The sequence below is a fragment of the Lipomyces tetrasporus genome (genome assembly GCF_029532465.1).
Source record: "Lipomyces tetrasporus strain NRRL Y-64009 chromosome Unknown POJ06scaffold_10, whole genome shotgun sequence".
In the NCBI taxonomy this organism is placed as follows: Eukaryota; Fungi; Ascomycota; class Lipomycetes; order Lipomycetales; family Lipomycetaceae; genus Lipomyces; species Lipomyces tetrasporus.
The window spans coordinates 89,138-111,753 of NW_026611605.1; the positions used below are offsets into that span (position 1 = coordinate 89,138).

The window sequence follows — 22,616 nt, forward strand, 5'->3', positions numbered from 1 at the left end:
CAAGATTCTCGATAGAGTCCTTTGCACTATAACGTAGCAGTCCCTACTGATGAGTATTCGCAGATTACAAATTAAGTGTGAACCCTATTAATTTCTCTCCATCACCATTATAATTGTCATTTATACTACTACACGACGAAATAATGATCCAGACAAAAGGTTCTAATAATTCCTGTTCTCAAATTGCGCAACACGCAACCTCTCAATTCTTATCTATTCCCACGTAGTAGGTCCTAAATGCGAACCTGCAGGAAGAGTATATAATGCGGCAGTCCTTGCACCATCAATTCCAGCACTAGAAACTGTGTTTCCCCACCACTTGAAATTAGTCTTAGTTACCTGCAGCGACGCGAAGATGAGGATACCCCCAAAAGCGACGCCAGCAGTAAGTGCGGATGTAAGAACGTAGTTATACTTTGTCCACCATGACAGATATCTGCGTCGGATGCAGTACATAAAAATGAACGACAGTTCAATTCCAGGTGTGTAGTAAGACAGATTGTATGAATTCCCAAACCAAGTCATACCTGATAGAACGAGAATAGGGTTGACATGCTTCAAGTATTTGTAAAAATACTTTCGAGCATAGTGGCACGGGACGGCGGCGATAGCACCAACAAGGAAGGCCCACTTCAGCATTGGATAAAGAGTGTTGAAAACTCTGTTAGGTCCAACAACGCCCCAGACCAGTGTTGCAGTATATAAGGAACGAGGAAATGTACAAACAAATTTGTTTGCTTGTGTCGGACTGCACAAATCTGGAATGGACTTCATAAGCACGTCCAGTGCTCCGATCGTAGAAAATGTTTGAATCAATGTTGCCAGCATCTGGCATCTGAACATTGCTCTCGGTGGAATCTTGGAGTAATGAGCAAGCTTCTGATCGCCTATGAAACTTTCTGCCTCAGCATCAACATTCCATCCATAGACACGGCAAATCATATTCGAGATGGCATGCCCCGGAACCATATATCCACCGAGAATGATGCCCATATCACTAAATCCAAGCTGAAACCCGGTGACCGAGTAAATCACTGCACTGGGAATAACAAGCACTACGCATACAGCGATAATAACAATAATTGCCCATGAAGGAGTTTCGGTTGGCCAACACTGGACAGCAATGATACCGAACGCTAGAGATATCAAGAGGATACACAGATACCACCAATCTGGGACTTCTGGATATTTCGCCATCAGTCTAGACATAGGATCATTTTGCATCTCGTAGTTGGACACTCGGCGGTCCTTGAGGCTCTTCCAAAAGCCTTGCACTGCCACTTTGATCTGTGACCACTCGGTAAGGCAGATGTAGACGAACGACAAGGTAAGCAGAGTGAATTGCGCGCCATAGTATACTAAATAACCCAAGGAAATAAAAGGAGGTGAGTATGCTTTATACTTCTCCAGATCAAGCTCAAGCTTATCGTTGACAATCTGAGATGCATTGAATGCAGTTCCTTTGTTGTTCCAAGTCGCATTGGAATTAATAGGAAGATACCCCGTCCATTTATAATTCTTCCAATAAAGAGCGATGATGACAAAACCAGCGAATAGCATGCCAATGTATCTGTTACATGCTGAGAAAAATGGTATTGCAAGAGGATTGGAATAGTTCATAACGGCCCAATCCCACGTGGTCAAAGGATTGAACCCGAGCCCCAAGCTAGAGCCAGTCACTATGGCCAGCACCTTGTGCTGAGGTGCAATCCATGTCATCCAGTTGAATGTGCTAAGTGCTGTGAATGCATACCCCGGAATAAAAAAATACACCAAACTCGCACCGAGACATATGAAAAAGAATTTGTATTTGGAAATTGTCCATCCGTGAATATTGCGCCCAGTTTCAGGCAGCAATAACGTGCGATTGAGCATAAGAGTTGGCAAAAGAGAAGGCCAAACAGCTTTTGAAGGGTAGACGACCCATCTTCTCAATATACCGGCAAGACCAAATCCCATAAACTGTGTGGAAAAGTTTAATAAGAATATGAAGCCAAAAGTCACCCAGGTCTGATTGAAGAACAGTTTCAGCTTCATTGTGAGGACGTAGCTCATGAAGTTCGTAGAGCCAGATCCCACATTAACCATAAGGGTTGCAAGCATCTGCTCCTTGAAGTTCCAAGGTCCCGGGTTGAGTGAGTGTCGAACTCCAAACAAGGTTATACCTTTGTCTGGCAAAATTTTCTCCAATAGCTTTCCACATGGATAAAGTAAGATTTGAAGAGTTGTGGACCGAAGCTTGAGCGATGGTTGACGGAAGTTGAAGAGCTCGTTAATAAATGAACCAATTGCGACCCAAACAATACCCAGGAAATAGGCACGAATAGTTTCCACAGGCGTACTTGGGTCATCTGTCGGATCGCAAATTGCCCGCACCTCCGGGTATGGTGAATGAAATTTAATCAAAGTTGCCTCCAACAAAACGTCAAGAACGTACGATTCGTGATCTGTGCCATATGCTTCTTCTCCCTTCAACATAATCGCTATAGTACGAAGAGTCTCTGAAGGAAAATTTGGGTCGTCCGAATGATAGACGACGGCCTCTTCTAGGACAAGCAAAGCTTCATCAACGCTCAATGTGCTCATCATATCGAACAAGTAATCCGTTTGGGGACCCATATCCAAAAGATCTTCAAGATCTTTTCTCATGCCACTTTTAAGTCGTTGCATGGCCTTCTCCCGGAGGTTGGGAATATCAACGACTTCCTGAACACTAACAATGCCCACTTTTTCCTTTGAAACTTCATTGGATGAAGCAACTGCATTGGGATCATGAACCTGTCCTGCCACATATTCATGGAGTTCGTCTTTCATATTTCTAAGAAACGTGTTAATGATTAGTTACCAAATAGTTACAATGTAACTCACATTGGATTAGCTAGGAATATATGTTATGAAAGGCTTCACGACACAGATTGATAGCAACTATGATGCTTCCCGTACTGTGATTTCCTTGACGACAAGTAGAAAGGGCTGTGAAACTGGCCAGCGTGCAAGTTAAATACATTGCTCACTCAGTGATACGAGTTGCTCAATGATAAGAAGTATCAAAAGTCTTGATGTTTCAGATGCTCATTATTCTTCGTTATCTCGTGCTACATACAGGTATGCGATACACGCATTTTTTCTGTTTCAGAAGCAATTTCTGCATATAGACTCTTATCTTTGAGTACTTGTAATTGTGCGCCGTCGTAGCGAGAGATATAAGCGATGCCAAGGAAATGGTTAGAAAATACAACGACATATTTGCGTCGTTAATCTTATCTGCCCATGTTTCCTATCACTACTATAGATAACATAAAAGCGTAGTGCCTGCGATATATGCCGAGACATCTGCAAAGCCCGGATAAGCTAAAAGAGAAACTTCAGTGCACAGGCCCCGCAATATCTGGTGTCAAATTTAAAGTGCGATCGTAGCGTCGGACTACTTGGCTGCACTGCGGGGTGTGCACCTGCGGTGCCATTCCCCCTACCACTTAGGCGTCGGCCTTTCTCTGTCTACTATAGCAGCAACCAGTGACACTTGAAACTTTACTACAGATATCGCATCAGTTATCATATGCAAAGTTTGCGAAAAACCTCACAGCTCCCAACCTTCATGAAAATAATAAGAGCAGAAGCGATGAAGATTTTGAAGTAGATTTGATCCGAGAATGTCATGGTTGTATTGAAGTTATAACAGGACTATGAAGAGATTGCATATTGTGTGGTGGTGGTTGCGATAGCTATTGGGTATATTTACCAATTTGCAGATATGTTACCTAGAAGCTGCTTATACGACGCCACCATCGCGTGCCTCAGCTATCGCACGAGAAGTTCCTGCGGGTGCCAAGATTGCGACAGCATTTCAATGTAAAGTTACCTGCTACTACGTAATACGTGTATCAATTGTAACGGAAAGATCGTGAGCTCATAATTCGATTTGTCGAGTTACCTGGGCAACGATGAAAGTTATATCTGTGCTGTTTGGCAATGAATCTTGGCATCGGACAATCTAGGCGAGCGGCAAGTGGGACCAGACGCACCACTTGCTTAAGAACTAAATATCTGGACTACGAATACCCAAATTTGCAGTACAACTGGGGCTGCTCATGCCCATGGATCTCAAGTGGAGCGATACGTAGCATTGTGGGCATCAGAGCTGAGAACAGGGGGGAATTTAAAGTTTTTACCACAGTAATGAGCCACAACAGTGGATAGCGAGCAGCAACAATACGTCCTCATCATTATATACATCTGCTAGAATAGAAATAGAACCCACCAAAATAATTATCACGAAATCGTAATTAACAATCGGAATCGTCAATAAAAAGAAATAACAACAACAAATTAGAAAGTGGTAAAACGGTACTATCCTAATATACCCAAATTACAGAAACCTGCAAAAGCTGCAGCGCTTGTGTCTGTCCGTTAGGCGCTTCGGCAGACAGCACAGCCTCAGGGACAGTCAGGAGTGGCGTAGCGGCGCAATCCTGTCAGGTTCCTGACAGATGATAAGGTAAACAATGCCTTTCTCTCACGGAAAGCCAAGTCTTGTGGTCGTCGTGATAGAGGCCGCATTGATCAATCTCAGGCACTTCAAAAGCCGAATCGCATGATAGAAAATTCTCTATCGACATCAAAACTTGAAAAGTATTGTAATGTTAAGTGCAGATAGTTTCAGTTCCCGCGTTTATTCCGAACTTCAAGTTGTCAATTCATTTCTCAACTTTGCTGTTGCATTACCATCGGTTGGGCAATGCGAAGGGCGCGACTGATTTGTGAATGACTGCAGCTCAACGACACCTTATCGCCTGACCCGAACTCAGTAAACCTCAAGCTCCTCTTGCCCGTGCGGGTCCATCACTCCGTGGTCAATTAGCTAATCCAACGTGCCGTCACCGTGGAACCGCAGCTAACGAGTCAGTGGTTGTCCTCCCAAAAATGTTATGAATTGTGAAAAGTTGTCTGCAACCATTGTGGTGGGCCATATATTATTATACAACAATTAATAGCATATTCCGTGGGCAAAAAGATCAGCAATTGCTCCTGACCGACCCAGAAACGAAAGCCCAAATTACAGGTTCCCAGCTAACGGCGCTAGGCTAGAATTAGTTCTGAGGCGGCTTCATTGACAGCGCACGCATAATTCAAGAAAGAAAGTCGCGCACGGATCAGAAGCCAGATCGCCCTGACTCTAATCGGTCGAGGTACCTTGACGCAGAGTTCGGGCCCGGCCTTGGCACTCGCCTTGCAGAATCAGTTGTTCTTGCTTGACTTCCTTGAGTAGCATTCGTAGCCACAGAAGCTCTTTTGCTGCCTCGGCAAGTGCAATGTATTCCGCTTAGTAGACAATGCCGTGGAAGCTTGTCGCTTTGATTTCCACGCTACTGCGCCGTCACCAAGAAGGAACAAGTACCCACTTGTGGAGCGTCGGGTTTCTTTATCTCCCGCCCACAGCTTCACAGTAGCCAGCTAGGTCGAGCTGTGCAGGACGTCGATATTCAATTCCGTGGTTGGCTGTACCTTTCAAGTATTGTAATACATTTTTAGCTGCCAGAATGTGTTTCTCGGCAGGCTTATTACAGTACTGACTGAGCTTAGAGACTGCTGCGGCGATATCGGGTCTAGTAGCGACCATTGCATACATAAGGCAGCCAATGAGGCTCCGAAAGCTGGATTCATTTTCCGGGCCGATCGTCCGGTAGTCGCTGTAGCTGGACATAGGTGTTCATAGGGATAGCCTTCGGCTTGGCATCGGTCATATCAAAACTCGCGAGCATCTTTTCGATGTAACGACTTTGGTCGATTTTGAGAGTCTTGAGTGCCCGGTCTCTAGCAATCTTTATTCCGAGAAAGTATTCGAGTTTACCCATATCAGTCATGTCGAATCGCTTGTTGAAGAGCTGGTCCTCCCTGTCCGCCTTCTTTCCAACAATAATCATATCATCAACATACAACCCAATGTACGTAATGTGTTCGCCATCACCTTTTATATAAATACCATATTCTGTGATTGCCCTTTTAAAGCCAATGCTTTCCAAAAATTGATGATTACAATGATTCCAACACCTTGGCGCCTGCTTTAGGCCATGTAGTGTAACGGCGCGGGACTAGGCCGGACTGGACTAAGACAAGACGAGACTAGACGGGACTGGACTGGACAAGATCGTAGACAAGAATGTATTCCCTACAATACAAGACTTCTTGCTTGACCTGACAGCGAGGACAAACCCCTCCATTTATATTCTGTCAGGCGCCTACTGGATTATGTACACGCAAAGAACACGCAACAACCCAAGACAACACACCAAGACAACAAACCAAGACAACAAACCAAGACAACAACCCAAGACAACAACCCAACAAGCAAACGACCAACAAAAGAACACGCAACACAACGAAGGCCCACAGCCGACAAACGAAAACCCCAACACCAATGTATTGCCGATCCTCCGAGCAGCCCCAGCCGCACGAGTCGCTCATTGGCGTTCCTGACATGTAGACTCTTCTTTAATTTACACACCAACTCCTCCTTCCCCTTCACTACATAACCTTCCGGCTGTCGCATATATAATTCCTCTTCCAAGTCACCGTTTAGAAATGCAGTTACTGCTCTATTTCCATATCGAACTCTGTAGCGATAGCCAACAGAATTCGAATCGACTCGAACCGTATCACTGGTGAGGACGTTTCTGTGTAGTCTACTCCCTCTACTTGAGAGAACCCGCGAACAACTAGTTTCGCCTTATGGCGCTCGACTTCACCGTTGAGTTTATATTTAATTTTAAAGACCCATTTGCAGGATATAGCTTTTCTGCCTTTGAGAAGAATGACGAGTTCCCATGTACCATTGACGATCAGCGAGTTGTACTCGGAATCGCAGGCAGTGATCCACTGTTGTCGATCAGGTCGACTAAAAGTCTGACGAAAGCTCACTGGTTCTTCAATTTCGTTTGACCATGAGAACGCGTTCACTAATTGCATGAGCGTATTCGATAGCGGGGGGACCTCTGCTCCGGGTGATGCGTGGCACATCAGACAACAGTTGAGTGTGAGGGAGACTGACTTGGACTTGACCTTCGTGAGGCGCATCTCCCACTACTTCACTTGCGAGGTTCCCGGAATAATGACCGCCCATTGACTGCGAGGTTGACTGACTTGAACTTGACCTTCATGAGGCTCAGCTCCCTCTGGTTGGTCCGACTCCACTACTGTTCCATCTGCTCGCAAGACCATCCCAGTCTCAATTGGTCTCCACGTCGTGTTCTCAGTGCTATCCCCTCTGAGGACTATTTCTCGTCCTGAAACTTTCCTTGTTCTCTTCACAACCTCTGTCTAGGTTGCTCACCATCACTACTATCTGGGGATCGGTCTTCCCGTCTTCTTATCACGCCATGACTATATGGTACAATTTCTCCAGCCTGTGTCGGCCCTTCAATCCCATCACTGTCATTGATCTTCTCTTCTTCCAGAGCTCCAATCAACTATATCAACTACATATTTTTTGTCTGTGTAGAGTAAGTGTATATTAATAAGCGAGACTTGAATGTAGTGTATCAACGGACGCCTCAAGTGTAGATGGTGTAAGTGTAGTTGACTTCAATGTATGGGGTGACCCACTCTGTCACCGTCCCCTCAGGGGAAGCCCACCTAAGATACTCCGCAAATTTGAAGTCGTCTTGAGTTAAAATACCGTACTACCATGTAAGCAACTTCTCTGCCGTTTTCCCATGACCATTTAAATCATCTCTTCAGCCTCCAAGTTTTGCGCCTTCCCAATAAGCCATGATAGCTCCCGTCTTCTGAACTCGTCATCATTGAGATGCATGCTCTCAAGCTGTCTTTTCTCCTCCATGATTGAAAGGAACAAAGGATTTAGGTCATTTGTAATACCAGCGCGAAACCATGACCTCAACACTTGACACATCCCTATTGTTCGGGCGTGAAGACTACTCCGTTGAGGGACAACCATCTGCCCTGAGGCTGAGAACAGTCTTTCACACTCAGCAGACATGGATTGTATCGTGAGAAAGTCGAGTGCCATTCGAGAGAGCCGAGGGTATTGAAAGCGCATCTCATGCCAATAAGCTATTGGATCACGAACAAACTTGTCGTCGTTGCGGTGAGTTGCTTGCCATTTTTCGAACTCATCGTCGGCAAAGGGATCATCGTCTAGACCCCCTGCTTGATTCGAATCGACTCTGATCTGTTCGCAGTGCTCTTCGAAGGCGTTGTAATAGTACTTTTGTCGTTTTGCATCTTGCTCATCGTCCGAGATCACCTCGAGGTCTCGATATCTCTCTTCCCATACTTGCTGAACCATCCTTTTTGCAGTTCTGATCCAATCAGGATGACGTGACCATGACTGCTCGAACCACCCCCATCTATACGCTGGATGAAGCGCAACGGCAGCATAATATATCGGTGTTTCGTCGAGAATGGTGTACAGTGTGGCGATCCACTCCACTGATTTGGTCAAATGGAATGGATGGATGGAAATGGAGGTCCGTGCATCCATTCCCATCCATTCCATCTGTTTGCTGTTACGTAATCCATCCATCCATTTAAAGTCGGCGTGGAATGGATGAATGGACGGATGGACAGGATTTTAGAGGTTAAGCACGCCTCAGGGGTGAAGGCAGGGGCTAGCCCTGGGACGTTTCAGCACGCGTCTACGTAGTAATTCTTGTATCTTTGCATGTAAACACTCTTACTCTAAGACATCAATATGGCAGAAACATACAGAACTGACAGCGAGACGACTGGAAATACGCCTTCAACTACCTTAGAAGATATTCAGGATGTCTGGGACAGTTTCCCTTGGAAGGAGTTTCCAGGATATGTGAGGTCAGTGCGTGCTGCCAGCACGTCGTCCTGGGTGTGGAGCCACGGCTTCGACATTCAACATAGCGACGACGATTCAAAAAGACGATGGGTCTGCCGGCCTTGTATCGACAAGAAGAGGCGCCGACCTCATAATACGGTTGCAACTGGAACCCAGAATGCGGAGAACCACCTTTTCTTCGAGCACAATATATGGGACCCAACAGGCAAACGCAGGGCCCCAGTGAAGGTTAAGGAGAAGACGCCGTCTAAGAGTATCACGTCGTTTTTCAATTTAAACCCAAACAATCCTCGAGAACAGCAGATTGCAAGTACTTTGATTGGTGGCTTTAGCAGAGAGAAATTCCAGCAGTTGCTTGTCGCATGGGTTATTGACTCTCAGGGCTCGTTCCGCCAGATCGAAAACCAGCGCTTTCGCGACCTCCTTGAATACCTTAACCCACTCGTCAGTATCACTGACGCGCATATTTGCCACGATACCGTCCGCAGTCGAATTCTCGAAGTATATAATACCAATAAGGCGCATGTGGTCGAGGTCCTTGGAGGAGTTGAAGGCAAGGTCCATATAGCGTTTGACGGCTGGCGGTCGCGAAATCGACACGCAATGTACGGGATCGTCTGCTTTTTCCTTGACAGCGAAAGCCGAGCGCAAAAGCTGGTTTTAGGAATCCCAGAAATCGTGGAACGGCATACAGGCAAGAATATTGCCGTCCACGTACTTGATATTATTGCCAGCTATGAGATTTCCTCAAAACTTGGGTACTTCACACTGGATAACGCAGCTAACAACGATACGGCGATGGATACGATTGGTACAGCGCTTGAATTCAAGGGCAGAAGTCGCCGAGTCCGATGCTTTGGTCATATTCTCAACCTTGTTTGTAAGCAACTGCTATTTGGCCACGACGCAGATGCGTTTGAAGATGAGATTTCCGCCGATTCGACTGTTGATGCCTCTCGCCATGAAGCTTGGAGACGGAAAGGGCCCATTGGGAAGCTTCATAACCTCGTTGTCGTTATTCACAAATCGGATGTCTTGACGCAGTTGTTACGGGATTTACAGCAGAAGGAGTTCGATATATCGAAGGACCCTAAGATTAAAGCTAGCCGTCCGAAGGACACCGTGATGGATAACCTGACGCGATGGCTGTCTCAGTTGTACATGCTACGCCGTTGTCTTGAGTTGAGGCCGTTCCTGGAGGAGCTTTGGGCTAACCAACGGGCTGAATTCGACGCTTCGATTCGCAAGCGATCGAAGCGGAAGGAGGATATGCCCCTTTATATTCGGGATGAAAGCGAAATAACGGAGAAGGACTGGATCGTGGCTCAACTATATCATGACGTCCTGACCGAAATTGAAGATGTACTCCTTGTCCTTGAAGGCGACGGACAATTCAGGGCCCGTAAGAATGGCTTCTCAGAAGCATATGGCACTATATGGGACGTGGTCTTCGCATATGAACACCTCCTCACCCGTTTCGAGCATTGGAAGGCAATGGCTATGCGATATCCTGATGCTGAACACTTCAAAATCAACATTAATCTTGCATGGAAGAAGCTGAATGAATATTACGAGAAGTTAGATGAGACGCCCGTTTATTATGCTGCTGTTGCCCTTCATCCTGCGTATCGATGGGCATACTTCGAGAATTGGTGGTCCAGTGAAGCTTCATGGATTGATACAGCAAAGAAACTCGTTCAGGAACTATGGGACTCAGAATACAGGCATCTTAGCATCTCTTCTGTACGCAGCTTGCCGTCAGATATCAAACGGCGGAAGTTCTTCCATACGAAATTTAACAAAAATCGTGAAGAAAGTCGCCAGGCACCACTGCCTTCTCAACAGGTGTACCCTACAATAGACGAATACGAGGAGTGGCAACGTTTGCACCTGGACTCGGACCAGGATGTTGTTGATCCGTTATCATATTGGCACGAGAAACGAAGTCTTTATCCCCGGCTAGCTCAAATGGCCCTCGACGTTCTCTCCGTTCCGCCCATGAGCGCAGATGTCGAGAGATTGTTCTCCTCTTGCGGTGGAATGTTAGACAGTTCGCGCAATCGTCTTGAGGCCAATACAATAGGTATTGTGCAGACTCTGCGCTCTTGGCAAAAGGCTGGTCTAGTTCAAACTAAGGACCATTTTCTACAGCTGCCGGAGTCGTATGAGAGGTCGCTGAAGGAATGGAAGAAGTTGACAGGTGGTCAGGAGGGAGAAAAGGAGGTTTCAGGGGCTAACGAGGTTATCGAGGTGTAGATGCTAGATAGATAGCTTGAATGTATCCATTCGTCCATTCCACTGTCCATCCACTCCACTGATACCCTTCGTGGATCCATTCCATCGCGAAATTGCCCCTTACCGTCCACTTCCATTCCACGGAGGGGTTCAGTGGAATGGATGGAATGGATCGCCACACTGATGGTGTAGTACTTCTCTAGCTTCTCCCAGGCCATATTAATGCCAATCCTGAACTGTTCAGGGTCAGAAAAGTTCTTTGCCAAATCCTTATATTTCTCCAGCTTGCCGAGCAAGAATTCAAACCCGTTGATCACATCCCAAATGTTTCCATAAGAGCCGGTATATCCCGTCCTGCGCTTTCTGATCAAGCCATCGCCTTCCAGAGTCTTGACTGCATCTTCGTAGTACCCGAGAATTGTTGCAAAATGTTGGAGAACAGACCAATCGTTGGCAGTAAGTTGGTTCTCGCTTCTGAGGATTCGGGGACAAACTGCCGACTTCTTCAACTGACCAGTTCTTTTCGATGTACTCTCCTCCTCCCATTGACTTCGGTACTTCGTGACGAGCATTTGGAAGTAAAGTCGAAGCTTCAAAGCACGGCGAATCATATAGAGCTGGGAAAGCCAACGGGTGTCATTATCAAGGACTACCGAGAGCGGTTTTTTCAAGCGCATTTTCGGATCGTCGGACCTGGATATATCATACTGTTGGAGTTCCTTCAACAAGGATGTCAGCCTGTCTGCTCGATGAATATCAAGGACAAAGTTATGAAGCTTCCCAACTGGTCCTTTCTGTCGCCAAAGTTCGTATTCGGCTTCAGAAAGCGCGTCTGCACCAGAGAGTTGGTCTTCGAACGCGTCCGTATTGTTACCGAAGAGCAGCGCCTTCGCAGACAGATTGACTGTATGACCGAAGCAGCGCCCCCGTCGCTGAGCACCATCGAAGCCGAGCTCTGTGCCAATAACCTGGAGTGCAGCATCGTTGTTGCTAGCATTGTCAAGTGTGAAATACCGAATTTTGTCCTTAATGCCAAAGACTTCGAAGACCTGGAGGACCTCTTTTGCAATGCAAGTCCCCAAATGTCTGCCAGTTTCAGGTAGTCCCAGAATGACTTTGTGTGGCTTGTTGTTTTCATCCCTGAAGAAGCAAGCGATGCCATATAGAGAGTGTCGATTACGTGCCCTCCATCCATCAAAGGCAACGTGTATTAAACCGGGGCTTTCTTGAAGGGTTTCGATAACGCGTGCCTTATGTTTCTCGAATTCGGAGTTGATCAGCGTGCGAACTGTGGTATCAGAGATATGGGCGTCTGTAATCCGAACTGATGGGTTCAAATATTCAACTACCAATTAATATATTTAATTGGTTGCTCTGCGTCCTTCTACAGAAAGTATCACTAGAAATCTATTACTAATCATTATAGGTTATTGCAATATGCAATATACGATTCTGCAATACAATATTATTGCAATATGAAAATTGAATGCAATATTGCATATTACATATTGGAAACCATGCCTGCTTGTAGTTGAGTCCAACGTTAATGATAATGCTGCTTCTGCTTATCTCTCGCTCACTCAGAAGTTGGAACCAGATTACTGGATGCTGGATTCAGGTGCTACAGCGCATATGTCTTTTGACATTACCTGCTTCCACTCCTTCACAAGATGGTCCCAACCTGCCAGCCTAACTTTTGCTGGGAAAGAAGCACAAGCTGCTTCAACTTCGTTCTCCCATTTAGACCGTAAATGAGTAGGCTCTAGTTTGCTAGGCATGGCACAACCATACACTTGATAATCTCTTTATGCTAGTATCTTGACAGTGGAGTTCTTGAGCCGACGGGCCTGATCTCACTAACTGAGTGCGGAAGATTTAGGCTATTGCTAAACGAGCCACATTAGCCTTGTATTAGAGTTTAGGAGTACTTTTGACTCAGGTACACCGCTCTTAGCACCATCATTATTAGGCGACGGCCTTGTACATGATGTTCAAGATCACTTAGCTGAGACAATCAGCAGACTGATGCCGTACGGGATATATGCACATTGTAGCATTTGATGTAGCTAGTTTATGGACGACCTTACTTGATGAAGTATAGTGAATGATCGTAGCTTCACGCATTCTGATATATTCATCAGGATACGCAAATCTTCCTTCATATAGATTAGCTACAGTGATAACGATCATTCGGTCGAGAGAGGCTCTGTGCTAGCATTGATTGTACATAAATACGCCATCTCAACCACTCTTGGAATCGCAACAAGGTCTAACAACCTCTAGCGAACATTCTAACAACCCCTTCTTGGGTCATCGTGTCCACCATTAGCGCTTTACGTTCTAGCAAATAACTTTCACCACAGTTGTGCTTGTTCACCTGGAATTTATAGTAATTCTACTACTCGTGATAGTACATGTTTCTATGGCTATCCAGTACGGTAGAGACTATATACTAAGTGATGGTACTATTATATCAATGCCCACTGAAACCCAAATCGACGCAAATAGGAGGAACGCAACATTTATGGCACAATTGTATGATAACATGACATACATAGACAACGACTCGATACAAAATACAGGAAGACCGGTATTTTCAGTGTTTGTTACAGGAGAACCGCACTTAGTGACTCCGAGAGTGCGATTGGAGGACAGGCGATTAGGGCTGTTGACGATTTGCCGGTTTGCCGATATCGGATCGTATCGGATCCGATCTTGCGAATAAAATTACGAATAAATATCGGCAGGCATAGGAGTTAGCCGATATCGTATCGGCATACAGGTGCCGATATCGGTTATCGGCAGAAAATCTCTTAAATTAGGACTAGCTGGTATTCAAATTGTCACCAAGTGATCGGAGAGATATCAACTACTCGACTCGCCCAATTGGCCGTCAGGAGATTTGCATAGCAATATGTAGAAATCAACGTGATGAGATCACAAACTTGACAGAACTTCGTGCTCCTTGAACGGGCGAGCAGTCTGGCCGATTTATAAAGATGTCAGCGTCTATTGACATATCATGCGAAATTGTTAACTATAGATATATTTGCTCTTTAATGCTTATAGTAGTCGTTCATGAGCATTAACATGCGCATTGTGTTGGCCTTCATCGAATGCCTTCTCACTCCTAGCACGTCTCGTCCTGAAAAAAAATGTGCAGCTATATGAACAAAGAAGGGGTTGTCGGAGATTGCAAGAGATGGTTGGTTAGACCTTCGTTACGTCTCCAAGAGGGATTGACTAGGACTATTTATGTACATGCTCAAGACCTGATACCCCTCTCTTCTGAATGACAGTATTTTCTCTGTAGCTAATCTTTAAGAAGTAAAGATTTGCATGTACTAGTGAATATAATAGTACGTATGAAAATACAGTCATTGACTACTCTCTCTAGAGTAGGGATCTACTAGCCTACGGCTCTATTGCAGAATATGATATGCATCATATATCATATTCTGTCCTCATGACCCCGCACGGCATCACTGTGCTGGTGCTCTCTAGCAAATCATCTTGATCATCGTGTACAGGCCGTCGCCTGAGGAACGATGGTGCGGTAAATGTGTACCTGAGTCAGGGGTACACTAAACTCTAATAAGGATAGTCGGATGTGGCCCTAATCACACGACTATATCCTGTGCCCGCACTCACATAGTGATATCCAGCCCGTCGGCTTATCATCACTAGTGTCAAGTATCATGACGTAGAGATCACTCAGAGTGATCTGCCGTTGCCTTGGTGCAAACTACAGAGCTTACACATTTACTATCTTACTATGAGGGTACAGTTGTTTTTCAACATCGTCCTGCATTAAACAGCCTTTCAACTTGAACTTCTGACGCTGGGATGGCTAGAAAAGTTCTAGCCGCAGACGCCATCCTAGGATATTCCTCTCTATGTGCATGCCACCACTTGCACAACCAATTCGGATCGACTGTATCGATGACAGTGACTAGCGGGCTATCGAAGTAGCGGTCTATGTCGGAAAGTGTAGTCTGGCTTCGGGGCTGCACTTTCTGAAGCATCCGAGACTCCAGATTGTTTCTACTGCAATCCGCCGAGAGTGGCAGACTAGCAGGGGAGTCCTCATCAATTGATTCGTACATCAAATGCAGTTTTTGGCGGATGGCATTAATTATGAGGGCGCCGGAGTTCTCATCTGCCTCAAGCTCCTTCAAGATGAGATTTTGCTTCACTCGGGGATCTAAGATTAGAGCGATGTAATGCGTATCCGTTTCATCCATGAACGAATAATATTTTCTGTACTTTGCCATTCCTTGGTTAACCGCAGATACAATGTCATATCCAAGGTTGGAAAACTCTCCCTTGCGCTCGGACGCATCATAAAGCAAATCATGAAGTTCGTAATAAATCGCAAGTGAGAGGCTGATTTGTGGCTTTTTTGCTGATATGAGCAGAGTGAATTCATCAAATTTCGCAAGAATCATCTGGACTTGTTCAAGCCATAGCCAATCATCAGATGAAAACGGTGGGATGTCTGTTTGTAACTCTAAAAGCTTGTTGATTTGACGTTTAGCTTGAAGCCCATCATTCAACATCCGAAATGTTGAATTCCACCTTGTCTCAACATCGTATTGGATGAACTTATTGGGCAGGTTAAGAAAGTTGCAGATTTCCTTCCATTTCTGCCTTCTCTGGGGGCTCCTGTCAATCCAAAGGGCGAAGATTCTCAGCTTGGCTAATGGCCCTGTCGAGGAAAATTGAGAAAATATTCCGTCCCTGAGGTCATTACAAGCAGAAAATGCCTCGTCAATATTGTCAGATCTTAGAGTTCGGAGGATATCTTTAACGATAAGGTTCAAAATGTGTGCGAGGCAACGAACAAAACTTTCCTCTCCTTGGAATAATGGCTCCTTCTCAGGGTTTTCAGCCTTGAGGCTGTTATACAACTCCGAGGCCATTACTTCGTTGTTTCTTGCATTGTCTCCGGTAATGGTAATCAGCTTGGATTCCAGTCCTAGCTCTACGAGCATTTCTTCGACTGCGGCTGCCAGGTTCTCCCCGCTTAGTGTAAACCACGGAGCTCAGTGAATTCCAGTACCCTCTCTCGGTATTCAAATTGCTCGGTAAGCCAATGGCCAATAATTCCTAAGATTGGGAGATGGTTTTTGCTAGTCCAAATATCGAGGGATAATGCGATGGTCTTGCAAGTAGAATCAAGTTCTTCTCTTAATTGGAGACGTTGTGCTGTAAAATCTTCAACAAGTCGCTGCCGAACTGTATGGCGTGAGGACAGAGGGAGGGTTATCCCTGGGATATCACAAAAAATTTGCTGAAACGCTGGAGATTCAATAGTCGTAAATGCTTGTTTCTCCGTAACTATCCAGCGTAAAAGGTTCCTTTCGAGAAGTTGCTGGACTGTAAGAATCTTTTTCCCTTTGAAAAAGGTAGCGATAGAAGGCTGTTTCTTTGTGCCTGAAGCTCCAGGGCTAGATTCGGGAGCGTAGATTGAATGCTTTTCCAAATGTCTTGCCATGTTTGAAGTTGAAGTTTGCCTTGCCGAATCTGTGGTCTTCCAATTACATCGGATACCAGTCTGCTCATCGATATAGATGCAACGGATATCACGGTCTGTGAGCCTCTTGCTTTTGGTCCTCTTCATTATCCACGGCCGATTGTACTCTGCGGTCTCGAAATAAGCCCACATCCACTCAGTAGCCCGGGCCGCTCTATTGCGAGGTTGAATCGTGCAACTGTCTTCCGAGATAATGGAAGAACTGGAATCCACAGTTACTGGACTTGTAGGATTCTGAGAAATTGATTGAGAAGGAAGGATTTCGCAATCTGGACTATTAGCGACGCCAAAAATCAATTCATCCGGGGGGACAGAATCGGGGGCCATTGGTAATTCGTGTATACGATCTTCGAATAAAGCTTCTTCATCACTTCCGTCATTCAGAAGACGGTAATCCAGGCGCCTCTGGCGGCTGGGTCGAGGACTACGATCCATATTCGTTGCCTAAACAATTACAGAAGCAAATATCAGCGTGGACTTTGTACCCCTGGCTAGAAATCAGCAGCTTTTGATAGGACAAATGGAGCATGTAGGTCACGTGATACAATCACATGATTTTATCGGTACGGATCCGATATCGGCGCAGATCTTGCCGATATAGTATCGGCAGGCTCTAAAATCTGCCGATAAAATTACGAATAAATATCGGCAGACTTTTTATTTCGCCGATATCGTATCCGTAGCGTCAAAAATCGCCGATATCGTATCGTCAACAGCCCTACAGGCGATATCATAAAAGGCACGACAACATAGACAGAGCAGACGGTTTACGAGTATACATATGTGCAAATGGAACCGAGCCTATCGAGCAAGAGATGGGTGCAGCGCCGGCAAATGGAGTAAGGAGATCAAAACTCATTAAACGGTCTGCGATAATGAGACTGAGAAGTTACTTCGGTGAAGGGCACCTGACGTCGATGTATGCGCTGTCGAGTTAGTCTAGTTATTGATTCGAGCAGTACAGCTATTTTGTTAGGTGGCCTTCCTAGACCTCTCCCTACGAAGATTTTGTAGTGTGCCACCATGGACACTAAATACAACTTAAACATGGAGTTTTTGGACTCCGCCTCAAGGATCCTGTCGTCCATTCCCGCGCTTACCAAACTACACAAACCAGAACAACAAATCTCCTCAACTCGAAAGTAGCCCACCAGAACTCGGAGTTGCTCGGTGATGCCACGTCAGTGCGAGCCGCACGCCGCCCTCCACAAAGTCTTGACGTTCATAACCATACACTTCACCCGGCGACTGGGAAGGTTTCGAAACAAAATCAGTTCAACCTCTGGGGTACACGTACAGAATAAATCTCTTGAGTGAAGGAAAAGGTTCCACCGTTAAAAAGTATTATGCTCGTCTTGAGAGCGATCTCTCATTCGATTATATTCCTACTCTATGAGCGCACTTGGAATAGCGAAAAACACACTTTCTTTCGTTTTGACTGGACTGAGGGCAATCGCAAAGGCGGAGACATCAAATTTTGATTTAAATTAATCCATGACTCCATATAGCTTATCTTTCAGATCCAGAAGACGGAGTATCTCCTCGGCTGCCTCGAGTTGTTGGGGCGTCCGAGTTTGTGAGATCAGATATCACGAAAATTCGTTTTCGATTACTGGGAACATCTTCCTACTTATAAATGGCATTCGTATGCTAACGGTTCAGGGTCTAGTCTCTCTTGTACAACTAGCAATCATAATCATCCAAAGTCCGCGTTTACCAAACAGACGCTAAAATGCGTTCCAGTTTTCCCACAAGTTGGCATCAAAATTCAGGCGACCGGCAGCCGTGTCCTGCCAGTTGCTCGCAGCTTTTGTCACCTGCGTGCTCGATATCCGATAGTTTGAAAGACCCAATCCTTGGCCACTGCTGACTTCGTTGCCTATGCTCACCTGACTACCCGCCGAGTCAGACAAAGCATGGAAAACGCTCTGCTGACTGGCAGCGGGCATTCCGTTCCAGGACTCGATCCACATGTTGTTGACGTTGATGTTGAACATATTCGACAGGGCCCAGATGCGAATAAGGCACATATTCATACCCTCGCTGCGGACGTTGCTGAAAGTAAGGTCCTGGATCGTCTTACTGGTATCAGCAGTCGTGGAGGACGACGGGTCAACAGCGCTTGGAGCGTGGTTAATCAGACACGTGTTGACTTTGACGTCCTGCCACCAGATCCGGTTGTGTATAACGTCGACACCGTTGATGTTAATATTCTGGATATTGCGCGGAGCCCAGCCAAATTGGAAGACCGGTCCATTCTCGCCTTTCCAGATGACAATGTTAGTCGATGACGTGTCGCTGTGGAACAGCTTCACGACATCGTCGTTGGCGTGGAAGAACGAATTCTCGACAATGCTGTTTGCGTAAAGTTCGAGGCCGTCTGTCTGCCAGTACCAGGCTCCAACTTGATGGTACGAGGATACGGACATGCTGAACTGGTTCAAGTCCGACTCGCTGTTGGCATAGACAACGAACGAGTTGAACGGCGGCTCCATAATTGTGACACCGTGCAGGTCAAGATGCGGGCTTGTTGTCGACGACGCAAAAAACTGAAACAGCTTGAGGCAAGAGCTGTCGCATTTGCCTGTCAGGGCATGGTTAAGTCCGTTGTTCCTGTCGGGCATGTACGTGTACTGTTCGCCAGATAACACTCCAAAGCCGGTAATTTTGAGCCAGGACGCGCCACCCTGGAACTCAAAGGAGCCCTTGACGTATGCGCCCGGAGCAAGGTAGACCCATTGCACCGTAGAAGACAGCGTAGGGGCGTAGTTTGACCCCATGTAATATACTCCAGGCTGGAAGTAAATAATCTGGTGATTGATATCCTCGACGCCTGTGAGCAAACCTGACGTCGGATAGTAGATGTCACCGGTTGACGGGATCAAGTCTGTTGCCATGGTACCAGTAGGTATGGCCTCGGCAAATATCAGCAGTGAGTTGCGGGGTTCAACATGAATGGGCACTCCATTGGGACCGGGAGTTGTAGAGGGTTGGCCAGAGCCAGATCCAGACAACGTGTTGTAGGTTGTGACGAGTTGGGTGTTAAATTCAACCGAAAACCTAGAGCTGTTGGCTGTCATCCATGATTACATCCAGCAAAGCGCACTCACCTGTAACCTTGTGCTTGATATGGAACAAAAATTCGGATTGTTGTCGGGTTCACCATCTGCTTGGTAAATCCCCGGGTTGTAGGACGAATGGTGACGTCGTTTGCCGATGAGATTGTGTCTGCCGGATCCAGCGTGGAGACGTACACCCATGCATCTTCGCCGTACAGAAACGTGGACCAGCTCATTGACATTTGGGCCGAAGACGCGTACTCGGCGCCGTCTTCCGTGCTGTAACCGACTTTTCCCTTGCCGCCACGCGGCATACTCATGTACACAAACGAGTTATAGAAGACATCTGGTTCACTATTGAGGGCGATAGTGGTAGAGTAGAAAGTGGAGCCACGCACGTTAGCAGCGGCGACAGCACTTGAATTTTGATATTCGACGGCACCATCATGGTTCCATACATGAATGTTTTGGGAGTCTCGGCGCAGAAAAGGAGCAGCTTCGCATGCGAGAGCGAACACAATCGCCAAAGCAAGATACGGTGTGATACCTGGACCGAACATTTCAGCGACGAGGGTAAAGCAAGAGCGAGATAATGCCGAAAAGAGAGACAGACATGAACACAATCAGAGATCATGGATATTTATATTCAGACATAAATATACTCTATTAGATGCAGATTCAGAAGTATGCTTGGGGCCGATCGCGCATCCGGTGTTGTTCGTCAGAAAAGTCCGGAAGAAATCAGTCTGCAAAGCTTCTGCGTGACCCTGTTGGTCGGTAGCGACGAGCTCTGCGGTGAAATTGCACGCCATAATCATGGGGTGATGCAGTCAAGTTTGGCAGCAGAATCGACAGACAGTTACGGTTGAGTGCAGATGTAGCAACCCCTCACTTGGATACTCTGAATTACAAGGATATGGACGTCAGCTCAATTGCGTGGGCCTATTATAAGAACAGTATGAATTCTGGTCGGTAATCGCCCACGTCTCGAGATGAGATGCCCAGACGCAAATCCGGGGTGTCGGATTACCCGCCAGCACGTAAACCCTAAGCCAATCCTTCCCCGCAAAATTCAGTGAGCGCGTTTGGGATTGTCAGTCCGCCGTACGAACGGGCGCTCAAGATCAGCACGAATAAATCTTATCCGTGGAACTTCAGCTTGTGGAGGATAATGGGTCCTATCAAAACCTACGATGGGTAATTGCTGTTAATCACTCTAATCGCGAATACTGCGCCATGATCGGTGAAAGACGTGTAAAGAAATTTGCAGTGGGTCGGGCGGGGCGTCTCGTGCGCATGACTTGATCGTGCCCTAGCCCTGGCAGAGCGGCAATTGCACTTTTACATTTTCATCACTAACTGTGGCCCGGCTTTGGCTTTTTCACGCCCACAGCCAGTATAATATGTAGACACTGGTGTTGTGTGATTTAATAATTTAAGGTACACTCGCTTATTCAATCTGTTTACGGCGGGGACGCAATTATTTTACATACAGCGCAGCCACCGGCAAAATATTATTGCATTGGGTGCACCGGATAAATTCAGGATCGGCGATTACCCCACTTTTCATATTCGGACTAACGCTAGTCCGTTACAGTATTGCCAAGCGCGAAGTCAAGCCACAGGTAGCCTCTAGTGTGGCTCTGGCCCTAACCTCAGTGGTCGCGATATGGCGGCCAAAATATGGCAAACTAGCTCCATCACAGCGTATCTTATTATTGAATAGATCGATCGCCGTCATAACTTGTTCTGGTCCATAATTACGAATTGGGCGACATCAAGCCACCACGCTGCAATTGCCGGCCGGCCGATCTAGAAATTTGAGTTTAAAAGCGCTTGTCGGTGGCGGTGCGGGGTTGGCAATTGCTTGGCATTCCTGCCGTGTGACCGCAGGTTATTAATTTATTTTTTTTCTGTTGTAATGCATCCCGCGCGGAGAAGATAACCGGCACGGCTGAACCGTACTCGTACTCGTTATAGTTGGAGAACCCCAACAATCTTGACCGGAAATAATGCGGATCAAGTGCAAGAGTATGTGCAGTTGCTGAAGTCGAGGACCGGGAAGGGCCTTTACACCCCCCGGTTGTGAATATAACGAACATGGGCACAGCGCTCCGTGATGCCGTGCGGGTTTGTCTTGAGATGAAGGACCGAATTTAAGTTTTGTGGCACCGATTGTTAACTTGCGACTTGCGAGTTCAAAAACTTATTACACCTGCAAATAGAATTCGATTTCATCAAGGAGTCTATGTTGACGAGCCATGGTGACGATTTGTCAAATTTCCAAGTCTCCAAGCAATCAGACCACAACTGTCGAAATAACGTACGCACTGCCACCCTTCGAGCAAGCAAATATATACCGTCGCAGTACAATTTATTTAGTCGATATAATTAGACTCGGTTGTACTCTAGTCATAAAGTCCACAATACCTCGGCAGCCGTTTTCTATGGCTCCACAGTCATCTGGCGTCGGCCTGACGCTCTCAATCTGCGCACAGGCCACCCCTCAAATACTGAACAGCGCTATGTCGAACATGACATATTTCCCACATTTCCTACTTTGATTCCCGGGTTTCTTCGAACAGACCTCGTTGCAGGGGAGTGTAAGCTTCCCGACTCGTCTTTCAAATTTAAAATCACCTAGTCGGACTTGTAGCCAAATATGCTGAGCAAAGCTCTCAATACATTAGGTAGATATGTCCAATAAAACGAGAGATTATCTGAGGACTGGGCCGAATATCGCCCTCACGCACTGAGTGGGACAGCGCTCCGAGACTGAGGGTTAGCACTACCTCTGGTAAGAAGCTAGCCATGCATGCATCCAATACCAAGGATGACATCTATGAATGTCCGAGTCAGATCGGAATTATATTCTTGCAGATCGGATGCGGGGCCGTCCTCGTCCCTGAATTGGTTAAAAGCTTTCGAGGTCCTGTCGTGGGGCCCTAAACCTCGATCA

General features: G+C 46.3%; 3 protein-coding genes across 3 annotated transcripts; all 3 read right to left on the bottom strand.

Annotated features, from left to right (window-relative positions):
• Positions 1–94: 94 nt before the first annotated feature.
• POJ06DRAFT_226721 (OPT oligopeptide transporter protein-domain-containing protein) lies at positions 95–2,814 on the bottom strand (the record flags this gene model as incomplete). Its single annotated transcript, XM_056185734.1, has 1 exon — positions 95–2,814. The coding sequence occupies one exon, from the start codon at positions 2,812–2,814 to the stop codon at positions 214–216; it is 2,601 nt and encodes an 866-aa protein (XP_056041131.1). The 3' UTR covers positions 95–213.
• A 13,460-nt stretch (positions 2,815–16,274) lies between these two features.
• POJ06DRAFT_185144 (uncharacterized protein) lies at positions 16,275–17,033 on the bottom strand (the record flags this gene model as incomplete). Its single annotated transcript, XM_056184767.1, has 1 exon — positions 16,275–17,033. A coding segment is annotated over one exon (759 nt), but the record flags the coding sequence as incomplete, so codon positions are not given.
• Positions 17,034–18,223: 1,190 nt separating this feature from the next.
• Positions 18,224–20,217, bottom strand: POJ06DRAFT_296924 (family 49 glycosyl hydrolase; the record flags this gene model as incomplete). Its single annotated transcript, XM_056190579.1, has 2 exons — positions 18,224–19,658; positions 19,709–20,217. 2 exons carry the CDS (start codon positions 20,215–20,217, stop codon positions 18,326–18,328), a joined length of 1,842 nt encoding a protein of 613 aa, XP_056041133.1. The 3' UTR covers positions 18,224–18,325.
• Positions 20,218–22,616: the final 2,399 nt, after the last annotated feature.